Source organism: Lolium perenne, chromosome 7 (assembly GCF_019359855.2).
Source record: "Lolium perenne isolate Kyuss_39 chromosome 7, Kyuss_2.0, whole genome shotgun sequence".
NCBI classification, from domain to species: domain Eukaryota; kingdom Viridiplantae; phylum Streptophyta; class Magnoliopsida; order Poales; family Poaceae; genus Lolium; species Lolium perenne.
Genome location: NC_067250.2, coordinates 69,771,788 through 69,790,130, shown reverse-complemented (window position 1 = coordinate 69,790,130; position 18,343 = coordinate 69,771,788). Strand labels below are relative to the sequence as shown.

The window sequence follows — 18,343 nt, the reverse complement described above, 5'->3', positions numbered from 1 at the left end:
CGTTAACGTCCGTTAATGACTCGTAATTGATTACATAATTAATTTCCCAAACAGCAAAAAGACTCGTAATTGATTACAAAATTAATTTCCCCAATAGCAAAAAGATAAGCTCGGCTCGGCGAGATTCCCGCAACCCGCGGCGCGTCGTGATGAGGCGAGGCGGGCGGAGGAGGAGGAGGAGTGCGCGAGGGCTCTCTCTCTTCTCACTCACTAAGACTAGAACAACCCACCTTATATAGCACTCCAACTCTCTTCCAACTAGCAATGTAAGACTAAACTTTAGCCCCCACTAGTGCTGCCACTGATTTTTGGAATGGGCCATGTGAATTTCAGAATTTGATAATAGGCCAAGGGCCAAAGGCAAATGCCCAAAAATTCCAGCACTTAATAATTAGTAAATGATTGAAAAATCTAAGCACCTTCGAAGTGTTCCAAATTTATTTCTTCTTGCACGTGCTCAGTAGTATGTAAGTATGTATACCCCCAATGACTTATTCCATGTTAGCATAGATGGGTGCTTGTAGGTCAATATGGGCGACTCATTTACGAAGCGTAGGTAACGACGGGGCTGGCGACATTGTTGCCGGTGAACTTGGAGACGGCGCAATCCGTGGAGAAGAGGTTCGACGAGAGGTACTTTGGTGCGCCACCCATGATTGGCATCTTGGCACCTATGTCCACCTTGCTGACGTAGTCAGGCTGATAGGTCTGGCCGAGCACACCGTCAACGGCCTTGGTGAGGGCATGGAACTTGAAGCCAAGGTCAAGATGCACGAGGCTGTCCCTCTCGGTCTTGCCATAGTTGTGGATCTGTGAGTCCTCATCAGTGATTGGCACCGCGTTGGCATTGATGCTGAACACGCCGTCAAGCTCGACCGTGACAGCGTTCAGGTTGTCGGTGCGCGTGACGGAGAGGTCCGGGAGAGCCTTGGATACCCACAGCGCACCCTTGAAGGTCTCCACATCGACGGTCTCACCGTCGAGCGTGATGTCGATGTGGTCCTCGTCGGCGTCCCACTGGGCAGCCTTGCGAGCGCCGATGAAGAGGCGGTGGCCGCCGAAGCTTACACCGATGGCCTGGATCCAGGTGAAGCTGCGCCTCACGGCAGGGTTGTGGTTGCCGATGAAGTGGGCGTTGATGTGGAGGTCCTTGTCGGAGACGATGCAGAAGTCCTGGTCCTTCTTGCCGTGGAAGTAGAAGGTGTTGCCGTCACCGCCGGTGAAGCGGGGGTCGCCGCAAGAGGTGCCAGGGAAGATATCACATACTGCACATATATAGCGCACGAATGTACTAATTAGAATTAGGCGGATCCGTCTCAAGATTAGATTAAGTGGCAGCATATGCTACTAAGCAAACTTGACTTACGGCAGAATGACATGCAGTAGCTGCAGGATGCGAGGCACTCGTTGGGGCATTTGGCCGGGCAGGTCATGACGCAGAGCGGTTTTCCCCTTTCTTTCTTGCAGCTGATGGAGTAGAGCCGCTTACCGCCGGATTTTGGGAACTTGAACGTCTGGAGCGACGACCTGGGGGGATTTTTCGACGGAGCGGTCTTCCTGGGCGCGGTTGCTCCCAAGGCCGCGCTGCACGCCAGCGCGAGCGCCACCAGGAAGCAGCAGCATGCTAGCTGCCGAGCCATGCCGCCGCGCCGCGCCATTGCCACGGCGGTCGAGCTGGCCGTGGAAGGCTTCTTGGGTCAAGTGTTTGAGGTGCTATTTAACTCGATCTTATACTGCTTTGGATGGTTTTGGTGAATTGGTGTGTGTTTCTTGGCGCCTAGCGAGGGGTTCTTATGGAGGGTGGAATAAGGGTGTAACTTAAAGGAGAGCTTAATTGAAGACGAAGTGGCTTGTTTGAGATGTGGCGTAGGGCGAGACAAAGTGACAATGCATACGTGCTTTTGCCGAAATTTGACCAAGGGCCGTCGGCGCCGATCAGCTGGGCCAATGAGCAAGGTACCTGCAGGCTGCAGCTACGATCCAGCATTCTCGCAGGTATTGAGGTTCCTAACTCCATTCTCCCTCGTGTCCGCTGACTTACATAAAGTCTCCAGCCGCGTCCCCCAAAGCGTCCCCCAAACCGCGTCGGATCGAGCGTTTGGGGGACGTGTTTTGTTCGTGCCGCGTTTGGGGGACGTCGTTCCCCAGCCGCGTCCCCCAAACGCATTCCCCAATCAAAAATTCAAATAGTTGCATTCAAAAGAGATCGTTCCACCGAATCGTCGCGATCAGAGTAGCCGTGAAAGGGTCGCCGTCCGGACTGGGTCCTGGCTCGTGCTGCTCGTACGCCGGGGAGTAGAGGTTGTTGGGGTTGAAGCCGCCATGCGGCAGCGCATCCTGGTAGTGGGGCGACAAGTTAGGCGTCACGCACCCGGGAGTGACGGAGGGGCCATCGTTGTAGAAGGCGGATGACGATGGAGAGATCCCTCCCGGAACGTACGTCGGCACCGACGTACTCCATGGGCTCGCGTTGGCGGCGGCGATACACCCGGCCAGTATGTGTTGGTGTTGGCGCGCCGCCAGAGCCTTCTTCTCCTGCCCCGCCGCCCGCCGCCCTCCGTCCTTTCCGCTCCGCCGTCGATAGCTTCCGGCGCAGACAATCTTGCTGCCATTGATCGTCGGTCCATCCTTCCGGCTTCTTCTTCGCAGCCGGCGCCTTCCGCGGCTTCGCGAACGGCGCTTTCGCCCCTTTCGTCCCATTGCCCGGCGGCTTCTTGGCCGCTTTCTTGGCCATCTTTTTGGGGGCTGTCGGCGGCGCCATGGGGAGAGGGTAGCGGCGACTTGTTGACGGCGGGAGGGAGAAAGAAATCGGCGAGATAGGAGATATGAATCGGCGACGGGATATGTGTTGGGAGGCCAGAAATGCGCGGCGGGATAGGCGCCGATTTGGCGGGAGAGGCGGGATTTGGCGGGAGTGGGAGACGAATTTTCCCTGTGTCGCTGACGGGTCGGCCCCGCGTCGGTTCGCCTCGCTTTTCGTTGTGTCCGGCGTGCCCGGAGCGTCCCCTGTGGGACGGGGACGGGCTCGGGGCGCCGGACAAAAAATGGGCTTTGGGGGACGCGGCTGGAACGGATTTTTGATCCGGCGCGCCCTAAATTGCTTTGGGGGACGCGACTGGAGATGCTCTTACTTTCCGGATGTATAAATCACGGACGCGATAGCTGAGTCAGGATGCTACTTTCTTCGTAAACATTCGGACGTACGGAAGCTACTTACCTAGGATCCAGCATGCTGGTCAACTCAACCTGTCATCTAGATCTCGCCGGCGCCAGTTACCACTTCCGTCACCGTCCCAGCCGCCCAAGGATCTTGCCTGCTGCCTGCAGCGATGGTGAAGATCAACTTCATCTCTTGTTCACACATGCACACTCCATCCCCTGTCCATGCATGCACACTCTTGTTGGATACCTTTTGCACACGAGTTGCGGAACTGGGCCCGCCGGGTGCCGACATGGACTGGAACAGTTGTCCATAGGCAATGGGGATTTTGCCTGTCTTGAGATGCTTATATCATCGAACACAGAAAGACTAAAAAGGGGTGTACCCTTTGAAAAAAAGGGGTGATCTATTACTTATAAGATTTAAGCATTTTTTTTAGATAAAAGTCCAAAGGCCCGACGTTAAATTAATAACGCCCTTAACGGCGACAAGATACACAGTGCTGAATCCAGCTTACACGAAAGAACAGCACACTCACACAAAGATAGGACTACCAAGAGCGCTACCAGCAGAAGATGGGGGAACCAGGACACTACCACTAAGGAGACTAAGCCGAAGCATCTGAGCACTTGCAAGACGGGCAAAGACGTTGGGCCGGGGCTCACCCGAGAGCGCGGGCACATCAACAGGCTATGCACAATGTCGAGACTACTACAACCTACACAGGCATCGCCACCCAGAGCCGAGCACCATCGCCCACACACTGCCTCTGACAAACACGAACTGGTAGAAGCCAGAAGAGAAGCGCCGAGGGTGCAGAACAAGGAGCAAGCTTTGCGGAAGCCAGCGGAACGAAGGACCGACGCCGAGGCACCGCCACTCCGCCACACCAACTGCAGGGAACCATACAGAGTGAGCTCCAAGGCGGCGTCTTCAAGAAGAACACGATGCAAGAGCGCCGACACCGCCCGATCCGAAGACCTTAGGTTTTCACCCGGAGCATGTGGACAAGCCGGGAGCAGCCACATCGACGCCTTCAGGAAGGGGACGACGTCCATGGACGCCGCCGTCGTGGCCCAGGAGGGCAAGGGTTTCCCCTCGGCATATGCTCCCTACCAGCTACACAGGGTACTGACCGTCGCCTGAACGACGAATAGACCGCCGTCACACCGTGCAGCTCGCCAGTGCCACGCCGCCCACGCGACCATGGGCACCGGCCAGCACTAGAGCCTCTGGCTCGCCTGGTAACCAGGAAGACTCCCACCATCCAGGGCCGCCGCCCCGGTTTCCAAACTCCACACGCCATCGGACTGAAGGAGAAACCAAAGCACCACCACCGTGAAAACCAACGCCCAACGGCCAGAAGGCGCTCGAGCAAACGGACCGCCACAAAGCCACCAGAACCCGTCGGGTGAGAACCATCCCTCGAACTGCGACAGAATACCATCTAGGGTCGCCAGATCTGGAGGGGAGGAGACGAATCGCATGCCAGGGCCACAGGCCCTGCCCCAACGCGAAGTCACGGCGGCTGGAGACCCCTGTCCATCGGCCACCCATCCTCAGCCACCGACCAGCGATGTGCAGCCCCCAGCTGCGAGCGAAGCCAGATCGGGAGGTGGAGGGCGATGGGCTTGCAAGGGCCTGGGCCCAGCCCTGGCCCAGGGGATCGAGGCGGCCGGAGACCCCTGTCCGTGGCCGCGCTGCTCGAACGCTGCTCGCCTCGCTGCTGTTGCTCACCGCGGCGGCAAGATCTGACGGCCGCAACACCACCGCCGTTGAAGACGCCACCCTGACCACGCCGGACCGCCACGAGAAAGGTGCTCGCTTCCTCCCCCAGATCTTCCCGCGCGCGAAGTTCGCGCCGCCCGCCGCCAAGGCTGCTCCGGGGAGCTGCCGCTGCCGCGAGCGCGCCCTGACCTTGGTGTCTCCGCGCCGCCGCCGAAGGAGCCACGCCGCCGCGCCCACCAACCAACGCGGCGCCCTCGCCGATCGCGGGGGCCCGCGCAGCCACCTCCGCGCGAGGGAGAAGAGGCCCGCCGCCGCCGCCGCGCGGGCTTTGCCCGGCGACGGCCTCTGGCGGCGGCGAGGAGAGGGGAGGGGAGGGGAGGTGGACTTGGGGAGGCGCCGCCAGGGGAGGCCCTCGGTCGCGCGCGGGCGCGACGCGAGGAGCCTAGGGTTTCGCCAGATTTAGGCATTACACCAACCATCTGCATAACTAAGATGCGCACAGCCAATCACCATCCAACGTATGGGTACAAAAAACGATAAAAGACTCATCACACGAAATCAAGGTGAAACTGTATCGACCCCTATGCCGATGGCGTCCAATCCTGAGATTACGCTTCCATCCATGTTGAATAATAAAGTCTCTCGACGTGTCTTCTGTCTTCCACCGTGTAGAGGTTGTGATTCTCCATACATTTGAGAAATAGACCATGAATGATGGGAAGTGGTGCACCGGTAGATAACCTGCATCAAACAAGAGTTTTTATTGTTAAAAACCTTATTATGCCTACATAGCCAAACCAGCCAAATAACGCCAAGCGCCCCACCAAATCAATGATTCTCCTCTTTAATCTTGCTCTAAGCTCCCTCTCATCATTGCTAAGAGCTATATTTTCTTGCGCCACATCCAACTTAAGGATAATTTCCAACGCCATATGGAGCTCAACTTTTGTCTTGGTGATAAGGCTATTTTTTCTCGATAAAGAACATATATTAATATCGTGGATATACCAATTACACCTAGACTCCGCAACAACATCATGCCCTAATGGAATAAAAGATGCACACATCACAAAAAAGAGAAAAGAATTACAAAAAGGAGAAGTCTCGCAACAGAGATCCATAACTTGAAACAGCAACACTGACACCACCAAGACAACACCAAAAGATCAGCTTCTCCATAAGCGATGCCTCCAAGGAGGAAACAATGCACAAACGTTGTCGTCGTCCGATCATAGATCTTAGGTTTTCACCCCGAAGAAAGTCCTCACTCTCAAAACAATGCCTTCAACAAGAACATTGCCAGGCACAACCAATTAAGACCAGACCTTGGATTTTCACCCTGAAAGATAAGACTCTGAACTTCTCCTGTGTAGTCGCCCCCATATACCGTTCGTTGTTTCAAGTCACGAAGCACCAAGCCAATTCCACCTCACCACCAAGATCCGACCACCGTTGATATTCTACCGATCTCGGCTTGATGACCTTCTCCGCTAGCACCATGGAAAGAAAACGAACTCCATGATATTAACAGCCAGCAAAGCTTCGAAGCGCTCCCGCTGAAACCAAACGGCCAGATAAAAGACATGGGTGCGCACGACCGAAACCATCCAATCCAGCAATCTTCAGGCATTGTTCGCACAATGAATTTCGCTGGCAGGGCCTTCCAGAACACGCCAATCCACCCAAACTGGTGGGAACAAGCATCTGAGAGACCTTCAACTTGGTGCGATAAGGCACTTGCTCCAAGCCCTCGTTTTTCCTGTTTTCTTGAGCTTGTGGAAAAGGCGTTGAGATGATTTATGTCTCCGATCCAACCTTGATTCACAACATCAAGGAAATCCGGCATTTTTCTCCAAAGGTTCTCAAATTGAAATAACTTGGGCTTCTTCAGACTACTATCATTTGCAAGAAGAAGAGGGCAATGGTCGGACTAGGATGATGATACGTCTCAAACGTATCTATAATTTCTTATGTTCTATGCTAGTTATATGACAATACTCACATGTTTTATATACACTTTACATCATTTTGATGCATTTTCCGGCACTAACCTATTAACAAGATGCCGAAGTGCCAGTTCCTGTTTTCTGCTGTTTTTGGTTTCAGAAATCCTACACAGGAAATATTCTCGGAATTGGACGAAACAAAAGCCCACGGTCTTATTTTGCACGGAGCCTTCCAGAAGTCCGAAGAGGAGACGAAGAGGGGCGACGAGGCGGCCACACCCTAGGGGGGCGCGGCCCCTCCCCTGGGCGCGCCGCTCTATGGGGTGGGCCCCTCGGGCACCTCCCGACTCTGCCCTTTCGCCTATATAATCTCTCCGTCGCAAAAACCCTATCACCGAGAGCCACGATACGAGAAAAGTTACTGTGACGCCACCGCCGCCAATCTCATCTCGAGGGATTCAGGAGATCGCCTCCGGCACCCTGCCGGGGAGGGGAATCATCACCGGAGGGCTCTACATCACCATGCCCGCCTCCGGATTGATGCGTGAGTAGTTCATCCTTGGACTATGGGTCCATAGCAGTAGCTAGATGGTTGTCTTCTCCTCTTGTGCTATCATGTTTAGATCTTGTGAGCTGCCTATCATGACCAAGACCGTCTATTTGTAATGCTACATGTTGCGTTTGTTGGGATCCGATGAATATTGAATACTATGTGATTGGATCGTAGCGAACAAGAGGGGGGGTGTGAATGGTTGCTACGTCAAGTTTTAGTCTTTTTCAATTTTAGTGCAACGGAAGATAAAGGTGATTGCTTTAGTGGTGTTGGTGATCCTACAATGATCCTAGAACAAGTGCAACAAGCAAAGGAACAATCACAAGATAGTAAGAGTAAGGAGCGGGACAACCGGAGGGCGCGGAGACGAGGCGAGGTTTGTTTCCCGCAGTTCCTCCCACAAAAGGGAGTACGTCTGCGTTGAGGAGGTGCTAGCCTCACACAAGAGGCTAGACGGCCACACCATGAAGGAAGGCCTCACCTTCTTCCTCGAGAGAGCTCCACAAAGGTGCTCCCCCTTCTCCACTAAGGCACCGGTCGAGGCGGTGATTCCTTCACAAGGTTGGGGCGAGCTCCACACCACAAGGAGGCTCCCAACAATCCATGGAGCTAGTACAACACTGATGTCTACGGGTGCTTCTATTCTTGTAGACAGTGATGGGCCTCCAAGAGCAGAGGTTTGTAGAACAGCAGCAAGTTTCCCTTAAGTGGATCACCCAAGGTTTATCGAACTCAGGGAGGAAGAGGTCAAAGATATCCCTCTCAAGCAACCCTGCAATCACGATACAAGAAGTCTCTTGTGTCCCCAACACACCTAATACACTTGTCAGGTGTATAGGTGCACTAGTTCGGCGAAGAGATAGTGAAATACAAGTAGTATGGATGTATATGAGTGGTAATAGAAATCTGAATAAAATATGGCAGCGAGTAAACATGCAAATGTAACAAGAAATAAACGGAGATTCGATGTTTGGAAACAAGGCCTAGGGATCATACTTTCACTAGTGGACACTCTCAACATTGATCACATAATAAAACCACTCTACACTCTCTTGTTGGATGATGAACACCATTCATTGTGTAGGGCTACAAGAGCACCTCAATGCCGGAGTTAACAAGCTCCACAACATTCGATGTTCATATTTAAATAACCTTAGAGTGCATAATAGATCATTGCAATTATACCAAGTACTAACATAGCATGCACACTGTCACCATCACACTATGAAAGGAGGAATAGATCGCATCAATACTATCATAGTAATAGTTAACTCCATAATCTACAAGAGATTACAATCATAACCTACGCCAAGTACTACATGATGCACACACTGTCACCATTACATCATGAAGGAGGAATAGACTACTTTAATAACATCACTAGAGTAACACATAGATGAATAGTGATACAAAGCTCATATGAATCTCAATCATGTAAGGCAGCTCATGAGATCATTGTATTGAAGTACATAGGAGAGAGATTAACCACATAGCTACCGGTACAGCCCTTAGCCTCGATGGAGAACTACTCCCTCCTCATGGGAGACAGCAGCGGTGATGAAGATGGCGGTGGTGTCGATGGAGAAGCCTTCCGGGGGCACTTCCCCGTCCCGGCAGGGTGCCGGAACAGAGACTTCTGTCCCCCGAATTGGAGTTTCGCGATGGCGGCGGCTCTGGAAGGGTTTCTGGTGTTTCGTCGATCCGTGTCGATGTTTTAGGTCAGGAGGCATCTTATAGGCGAAGAGGCGGAGTCGGAGGGGCCACGGGGCCTCCTCACACTAGGGGGTCCCCCCTCCCTGGGCCGCGCCGCCCACACGTGTGGGGCCCCCAGGGCTCCCCTCTGGTCCCCCTTTGACTTTCTGGAAGGTTCCGGGAAAAATAAGATGTTGGGCATTGATTTTGTCCGATTCCGAGAATATTTCCTTTGTAGGATTTCTGAAACCAAAAACAGCAGAAAACAGCAACTGGCCCTTTGGCATCTCATCAATAGGTTAGTTCCGGAAAACGCATCAAAACAATATAAAGTGTGAACAAAACATGTAGGTATTGTCATAAAACTAGCATGGAACATAAGAAATTATAGATACGTTGGAGACATATCAAACACCAAGCTAGCCTCCATGGATGCACTTCCTCCAATGCCCCACAATAGGAACCCTAACACCAAGATCCACTAAGGAATAGCAAGTATTGGTGAAATCTCTCTTGGTAGAACTATAGATCGAGGTCTCCTCCACCACTCCTCAAAATTTGAGCAAGATTGGTTGGATGGTTGGGGAGATCCTCAAGGATTAAGCTCAGCAACAATGGAGGAGAGAGAGAGAGGGAAGAGATAAAAACGAATTGGGGAAGAAGGGGCCCTTTAATAGGCTCCTCCAAATCCAACCGTTATGTCCAGTTTTTGCCTAAGCGGTACTACCGCTTCTGGAAAGCGATACTACCGCTCTGAGTTCGAATCCCCACAGAACTTGTCCACGTGGACACATTGCGGTACTACCGCTCGCGGTACCGCTTGAGGTACCACAATAGGGTCCAGACCTTACTGGATCCAAAGCGGTACCGAAACGGTACCAGAGCGGTACTGCCGTAACATGTTACGGTACTTGAGCGGTACCGTGGGCGGTACTACCGCTCAAGGTACCGTAACTTGTTCTGTGGGACAAATCCAGCGCAGAACTCTGAGCGGTACAGTGAGGCGGTACCTATAGGGGTAGCGGTGCTACCGCTACAGGTACCGGTAGTACCGGCCTGGCTAAAACTGGTTTTCTTCCCTTTTTCTCTCCAGCCATGTCACCTCGCGAAACACACACAAAACCAGAAAACCTACAGCTACCCATAACTACGATTCAGTCCTCCGATCTTGACGTGTCCAGCGAGGTCACCATGCACTTGCAAATCTAGCAATGATACTCAAGGTACACGGTGAGATAACTCAAGTGTTGTCATCAAACACACAAAACACGGGGTTTAGACTTTGCTCTTTCAATCTCCCCCTTTTTGGTGTTTGATGACAACACAAGACTTTTCAAAAGCATATGATATTATGATGAGATTCTTAGATTTTTAAAATCTCGACGGAGCTCCCCCTAAACGTGTGCATACTTTGAATATGTATTTGAATACAAATACACACGTCTTAGAGGCATAACTGCCCCTTGATTTTACAAACCAAGCACATATGTAACAAGGATACAAGATCATGCTCAAATAACGTATGCTCAATATGGAGGTAACATAAGATCATGTAGGGAGATTTGGGTGAAGTTATCATACCATAGCCTTGAGAATACCCAAACTCACCATAAGATACCTCCATAGAGTTGTTGATGTAGCCACAAGACAAGATAAGCAACTAGGATCACAAGGCTACAAACAACAAAGGTCCCCATCCACATAGGAACTTCTCCCCCTTTGGCATCGGAACACCAAAAAGGAGAGTAGAGAAACTAGGAGGATGGAGAAACAAGAGCATACAGCCAAGCTTGCAAAAACCGAAAGGGAAAACAAGCATGATTGAGATGCTCCAAAAACATGAAGAAAAAGATAGAAAAGAAGAAGGACAAAAAAGAAGGTCACAAAGAAACACAAAGAACCGAAAGACTCCTCAAGGAGGAGGTTGGTGGCTGAAGCCACCGTGTAAGAGTGTAATAGTGTGAGGTCGCGTAGATGTATCTAGGACTCACGGACTACAACTCAACATGAAGCTCATAAGTCACTCAATTGACAAATAGCATATGTTTTGGATTTCTTTATGCATTATGGGGGGAGGGATAGCTCAATATATTTAAACCGCACTCCCCCTATATTCATGCGTGCCTTTCATCTAGATATATAGTTTGAGAGTGGTATGTGTGCACGACGGTCAAGCAAAGTTCGACGGATCAATGATATTTAGCTCATGCCTCAACTCAATGAAACGCTTCTCGTCCAAGGGCTTTGTGAAGATGTCCGCCAATTGCTCCTTGGTGCCAATGAAGGATAGAACAATATCTCCACGTGCAATGTGATCTCGAATGAAGTGGTTCCTTATCTCAATATGCTTCATCTTCCCATGAAGAATCGGGTTGTAGGCGATCTTGATGGCGCTCTCATTGTCGCACAATAGAGGAACCTTGCTATACTCGAGTCCGTAGTCCCGCAAGGTTTGCCTCATCCATAAGATTTGCGCACAACTACTTGCCGCGGCAACATACTCGGCTTCCGCGGTGGAGACGGAAACACAATTTTGCTTCTTCGAGGACCAACACACCAAAGATCTTCCAAGAAAGTGACACGCTCCGGATGTAGACTTCCTATCAACCTTGTCTCCCGCCCAATCGGAGTCGGTGAAGCCCACCAAAGCAAAGTCCGTGTCCCTTGGGTACCATAGTCCGAAGTGTGGGGTATCAACTAAATATCGAAAGATCCTCTTGACCGCCACAACGTGGCTTTCCTTCGGACTTGCTTGAAACCGTGCACACATACCAACGCTTAAGATTATATCCGGGTGAGAGGCACAAAGGTAAAGAAGCGAACCTATCATCGAACGGTAGAGCTTGGGATCCACCGCTTTGCCGGCCTCGTCAAGGGATAGTTGACACTTGAGATGCATTGGAGTTCCAATTCCCTTGGCGCCCTTCATGTCGAAGCGGTTGAGCATGTCTTGGAGATATTTCGCTTGATTGATGAAGATTACATGCTCCATTTGCTTGATCTCAAACCCGAGGAAGTACTTGAGTTCACCCATCATTGACATCTCAAACCTATTTGTCATTAACATAGCAAACTCATCATTGAATTTTGTGTTAGTTGAGCCAAATATGATGTCATCTACATAGAGTTGACATATGAAAAGCTCCCCATTGACTTTCTTAGTAAAAAGAGTGGGATCAATTTTCCCCACTTCGAAACCACGGTCTTCAAGCAGCTCCTTTAGATGCTCATACCAAGCTCTAGGAGCTTGTTTGAGTCCATATAGGGCCTTTTTGAGCTTGAAGACATGGTCCGGGAAATGGGGGTCCTCGAAACCCGGGGGTTGCTTCACATACACCTCCTCATGTAGAGGACCATTAAGAAAAGCACTCTTAACATCCATTTGTTACAACTTGAAGCCATGATGAGAGGCAAAGGCCAAAAGGATACGGATGGACTCGAGCCTTACAACGGGTGCAAAGGTTTCACCAAAGTCCACGCCTTCGACTTGAGAATAGCCTTGTGCCACCAATCTTGCTTTGTTGCGGATGACCATGCCATGTTCATCTTGCTTGTTCTTGAAGACCCATTTTGTGCCGATAACACTGTGGCAATGATCGGGTCGCTTCGTGAGAGTCCACACATCATTCCTCTTGAAGTAGTTGAGTTCCTCTTGCATCGCATTCAACCAATCAGGATCTTTAAGAGCTTCATCAACTTTGAGTGGTTTCACCATAGAGACAAAGGCGTGGTGCTCACAAAAGCTTGCTAGTTGTCTTCGGGTAGTTACTTTGCTCTTTAGATCACCAATGACGTTACTCAAAGAATGGGACTTGAGGCGCAAGTGTCTTGCAATAGGATCTTCACGGCGAGTGACGGCTAAAGGAGTAGATTCATGTGGGTCCTCTTGGCTTTCATCATGGTTTAGGTCCTCGCCTTGACCTTCATTGTTGTTGAAGTGGGCATCATCATCATGAGATCCGGATGACTCGGGGGTACTAGGAATGGTATTGTCCATATAGATCATCCCCGAACCATTCGGAGAAGAACTTGAAGCTTGGCCTTGGTCACTTGATGTCGGTTGTTGTTGTAGATGAGCTTGTGGTGAGTGTTGTTCTTGAGCTTGTGGTAGATGTTGTTCTCGAGCTTGTTGAGGTGAGCTCGTACTTGATTGTTGTTGTAGATGTTGAGGTTGAACTTGAGGTTGTGGTAGAGGTTGGCTTGCATTTGTAAGATCAATGGAAGAAGCTTGGCCTTGTGGTTTAGATGGCTCCACTTGGGTGGAACTTGGTCCTTCCCCGGTACTCATAGAAGGTAGCTCTTGGGGTCGGCGAATGCCAACACCCATCCTTCCTATGGCATCAGGGGAATCGCATCTCCTTTCTTACAAGAAGCACTTCGCTCCTCCAAAGATCTATCATCTTCATCGAATGTCACGTCACAAGATTCTACAACCCGCCCATTTGACTTGTTGAAGACTCTATAGGCGTGAGAATCCGTAGCATAGCCAACGAAAATTCCTTCTTGAGCTCTTGAATCAAACTTGGATAGACGAGTGTCTTTGACAAGCACATAGCATTTGCATCCGAAGACCTTGAAGTATGACACATTGGGCTTGTTTCCGGTGAGAATCTCATATGGTGTCTTCTCTAGGCCTTTGCGGAAGTAGAGACGATTTGTAGCATGGCATGCGGTAGAGATAGCTTCCGCCCAAAAATTGTAGTTGGACTTGTACCCCATCATCATGGTTCGAGCGGCTTCGATCAAGGTTCGATTCTTCCTTTCGGCGACCCCATTTTGTTGGGGAGTATATGGCGTGGAGTATTGGTGTTGGATCCCTTCTTCGCCGAGGAAGTCATCCAAAGTATAGTTCTTGAACTCCGTTCCATTGTCGCTCCTTATTGCGAGGATCTTGTTGTCGTACTTGCGTTGAACTTGATTGGCGAACTCCATCATGGTCCGTTGGGTCTCACTCTTGTACTTGAAGAAGAATACCCAACAATAGCGTGAATAGTCATCTACAATGATGAGGCAATACTTCTTTCCTCCAAGACTTTCATGAGACGGTAGACCGAAGAGATCAACATGTAAGAGCTCCAAGCATCTTGTGGTAGAGATGATAGTCTTGGCCTTGTGAGGAACTCCATGCATTTTTCCTTGTACGCAAGCCCTACAAACACGATCCTTACAAAAAGAGACATCTTCTTTTAGTCCGAGAATGTGGCCACCCTTGTGGAGACTTTGCAAAGTCCTCATGTTGACATGGGCTAGTCGACGATGCCATAACCAACCCTTGTCACCTTTGGCGAATAGGCAAAGAGCGGAGGATGTTGTCTTTCCGGAGAAGTCAACAACATATAATCCGTTCTCTACATATCCAACAAAAGCTACACGGAGTGTCTTGCTCCACAAGAGGACCACCATATGTTCATCAAAGAAAGTACATAGACCCATGCGAGCAATTTGATGAACGGAGAGTAAGTTGTAACCAAGGGTCTCGACAAGGAGGACATTCACAAGTGAGATGTCGGGTGTTACCACCACCTTGCCAAGACCCAATACCTTAGAGCACGTGTTGTCGCCATATGATACGGTAGAGTAGGAAGGCTCGAGGTCGACAACAATATTCTTGCTTCCGGTCATATGACTTGTGGCTCCACTATCAACCACCCATTTAGCACCACCGGAAGCATAGTCCTACAAGGAATCAAGTCTTGGATTTAGGTACCCATTTTTCAATGGGTCCTAGCATGTTAGTGACAAGGGGTTTGGGAACCCAAATAGTCCAATCAACATTGTCCTTTTGAGGACCAATAAAGCGAGCACGAATATGTCCATAGTAATCAACAAAAAGAATGTGAGAAGGGTTGTTAGACCGGCGAAACCCTTCGAGGCGGAGTTGGGTACTCCATCCCTTCTTGAGCTAGCATTGCTCTCCATGTTCTCCTTGTTCTTCTTCTTCTTGGTCCTCTTATTCCTTTTCCTCTTTGGCTTGGTAGCCATTCCTCCTTCATTGTAAGAGCCCTCTTTGGCTCCATCTTTAGCTTCAATGACTCCTTCTAAGTACTGGGCTTGAACTTCGAGCCTATCAACTTTGGCCTTCAAACGATTGACTTCCTCTTCATGCTCCGGATGAGGGTGGCAAATATCAAACACTTGGACTTCCTTTTCCTTGTTCACCCGGAAATGTTCCATCAAGGCTTCTTCTTGGAGAGCGTTCATCTTCATGAGTAAGCGCTTGTCACTCTCCATCTTGGCAACGTCACTTTCATGAGTGCAACACACACGGTCCTTGCTCAAAGGAAAGTACTCCTTCAAAGCTTCCTCTTGCATGGTATTGACCTCCATGAGCTTGGCTTCCCTTCTCTTCAAGGCGGCTATTTCCTCCTCATGATCACAACAAGTGTCTTCTCCTTGCTCAGGCGGAGACATTCCACCAAAGACTCTTCTTGCATGCTACTTGATACGTCTCCGACGTATCGATAATTTCTTATGTTCCATGCCACATTATTGATGTTATCTACATGTTTTATGCACACTTTATGTCATATTCGTGCATTTTCTGGAACTAACCTATTAACAAGATGCCGAAGTGCCAGTTCCTGTTTTCTGCTGTTTTTGGTTTCAGAAATCCTAGTAACGAAATATTCTCGGAATCGGACGAAATCAACGCCCAGGTTCCTATTTTTCCCGGAACCATCCAGAACACCCGAGAGCCGCCAGAGGGGAGCCCTGGGGGCCCCACACCACACCCTGGCGCGGCCAGAGGGGGGGCCGCGCCGCCCTATGGTGTGGGCCCCCCAGAAGCCCTCCTGCGCCGCCTCTTCGCCTATATAAAGCCCCTGGATCGAAAACCCTGAGGCGTTCGACGAAACCCACAGAAACCTTCCAGAGCCGCCGCCATCGCGACGCCAAGATCTGGGGGACAGGAGTCTCTGTTCTGGCACGCTGCCGGAGCGGGGAAGTGCCCCCGGAAGGCTCCTCCATCGACACCGCTGCCATCTCCACCGCCATCTTCATCACCGCTGCTGCTCCCATGAGGAGGGAGTAGTTCTCCATCGAGGCTCGGGGCTGTACCGGTAGCTATGTGGTTAATCTCTCTCCATGTACTTCAATACAATGATCTCATGAGCTGCTTTACATGATTGAGATTCATATGAGTTTTGTATCACTACTATCTATGTGCTACTCTAGCAAAGTTATTAAAGTAGTTCTATTCCTCCTGCACGTGTGTAAAGGTGACAGTGTGTGCACCGTGTTAGTACTTGGTTTATGCTATGATCATGATCTCTTGTAGATTGCGAAGTTAACTATTGCTATGATAATATTGATGTGATCTATTCCTCCTACATATGCATGAAGGTGACAGTGTGCATGCTATGCTAGTACTTGGTTTAGTCTGTTGATTTATCTTACACTATAAGGTTACTTAAATATGAACAAATTGTGGAGCTTGTTAACTCCGGCATTGAGGGTTCGTGTAATCCTACGCAATGCGTTCATCATCCAACAAAAGTGTAGAGTATGCATTTATCTATTCTGTTATGTGATCAATGTTGAGAGTGTCCACTAGTGAAAGTCTAATCCCTAGGCCTTGTTCCTAAATACTGCTGCGTTACTACTGCTTGTTTATTGTTTCACTACTGCTGCAATACTACCACCATCAACTACACGCCAGCAAGCTATTTTTACGGCACCGTTGCTACTGCTCATACTTATTCATACCACCTGTATTTCACTATCTCTTCGCCGAACTAGTGCACCTATTAGGTGTGTTGGGGACACAAGAGACTTCTTGCTTTGTGGTTGCAGGGTTGCATGAGAGGGATATCTTTGACCTCTTCCTCCCTGAGTTCGATAAACCTTGGGTATCCACTTAAGGGAAAACTTGCTGCTGTTCTACAAACCTCTGCTCTTGGAGGCCCAACACTGTCTACAGGAAAGGAGGGGGAACGTAGACGTCAAGCACTTTTCTGGCGCCGTTGCCGGGGAGGAAAGGTAAAAGGCCTCATACGCCGGTTCCAGGTAAAGTACTTTTCTGGCGCCATTGTGTTTGTGCTCGAAGCTATTTCCTTTAGATCCTGCAATTGCATCTTTTTGTTTCTTGTTTACACTAGTAAGGCATAATGGACAACATCTGTGAGCTTTTTATTCTATTTCCTGAGTCAAGACATGAATGGTTTAATGCGAAAATTAAAAAACCCATGGAATCTTATTTGCATGCTAGTAGCAATGATATTAGTATGAACGCTTTGAACACCATTGTTGCTAATGATATGGAAAATTCTAAGCTTGGGGAAGCTGGCTTTGATGAGCATGATATTTTTAGTCCCCCAAGCATTGAGGAGAAAATTTTCTTTGATGATACTTTGCCTCCTATTTATGATGATTATAATGATAGTGGTCTTTTGGTGCCACCTACTATGGAGAGTAAATTTTGTTGTGATTATACTATGCCTCCTACACTTGATGAGAATAATAATGATAGCTACTTTGTTGAATTTGCTCCCACTACAACTAATAAAATTGATTATGCCTATGTGGAGAGTAATAATTTTATGCATGAGACTCATGATAAGAATGCTTTATGTGATAGTTATATTGTTGAGTTTGCTAATGTTGCTACTGAAAGTTATTATGAGAGAGGAAAATATGGTTGTAGAAATTTTCATGTTACTAAAACACCTCTCTATGTGCTGAAATTTTTGAAGCTACACTTGTTTTATCTTCCTATGCTTGTTACTTTGCTCTTCATGAACTTGTTTATTTACAAGATTCCTTTGCATAGGAAGCATGTTAGACTTAAATGTGTTTTGAATTTGCCTCTTGATGCTCTCTTTTGCTTCAAATACTATTTCTTATGAGTGCATCATTAAAACTGCTGAGCCCATCTTAATGGCTATAAAGAAAGAACTTCTTGGGAAATAACCCATGTATTATTTTGCTACAGTACTTTGTTTTATATTTGCGTCTTGGAAGTTGTTTACTACTGTAGCAACCTCTCCTTATCTTAGTTTTGTGTTTTGTTGTGCCAAGTAAAGCCGTTGATAGAAAAGTAAGTACTAGATTTGGATTACTGCGCAGTTCCAGATTTCTTTGCTGTCACGAATCTGGGTCCACCTCCCTGTAGGTAGCTCAGAAAATTAAGCCAATTTACGTGCATGATCCTCAGATATGTACGCAACTTTCATTCAATTTGAGCATTTTCATTTGAGCAAGTCTGGTGCCATTTTAAAATTCGTCAATACGAACTGTTCTGTTTTGACAGATTCTGCCTTTTATTTC

General features: G+C 49.1%; 1 protein-coding gene across 1 annotated transcript; it reads right to left on the bottom strand.

The window, feature by feature from the left end:
- Positions 1–365: 365 nt before the first annotated feature.
- LOC127313030 (uncharacterized) lies at positions 366–1,759 on the bottom strand. The gene is made up of 2 exons (XM_051343566.2): positions 1,367–1,759; positions 366–1,265 (listed from the first exon to the last, which is right to left on the bottom strand). Exons 1-2 carry the CDS (start codon positions 1,656–1,658, stop codon positions 544–546), a joined length of 1,014 nt encoding a protein of 337 aa, XP_051199526.1. The 5' UTR covers positions 1,659–1,759; the 3' UTR covers positions 366–543.
- Between the last annotated feature and the right edge of the window lie 16,584 nt (positions 1,760–18,343).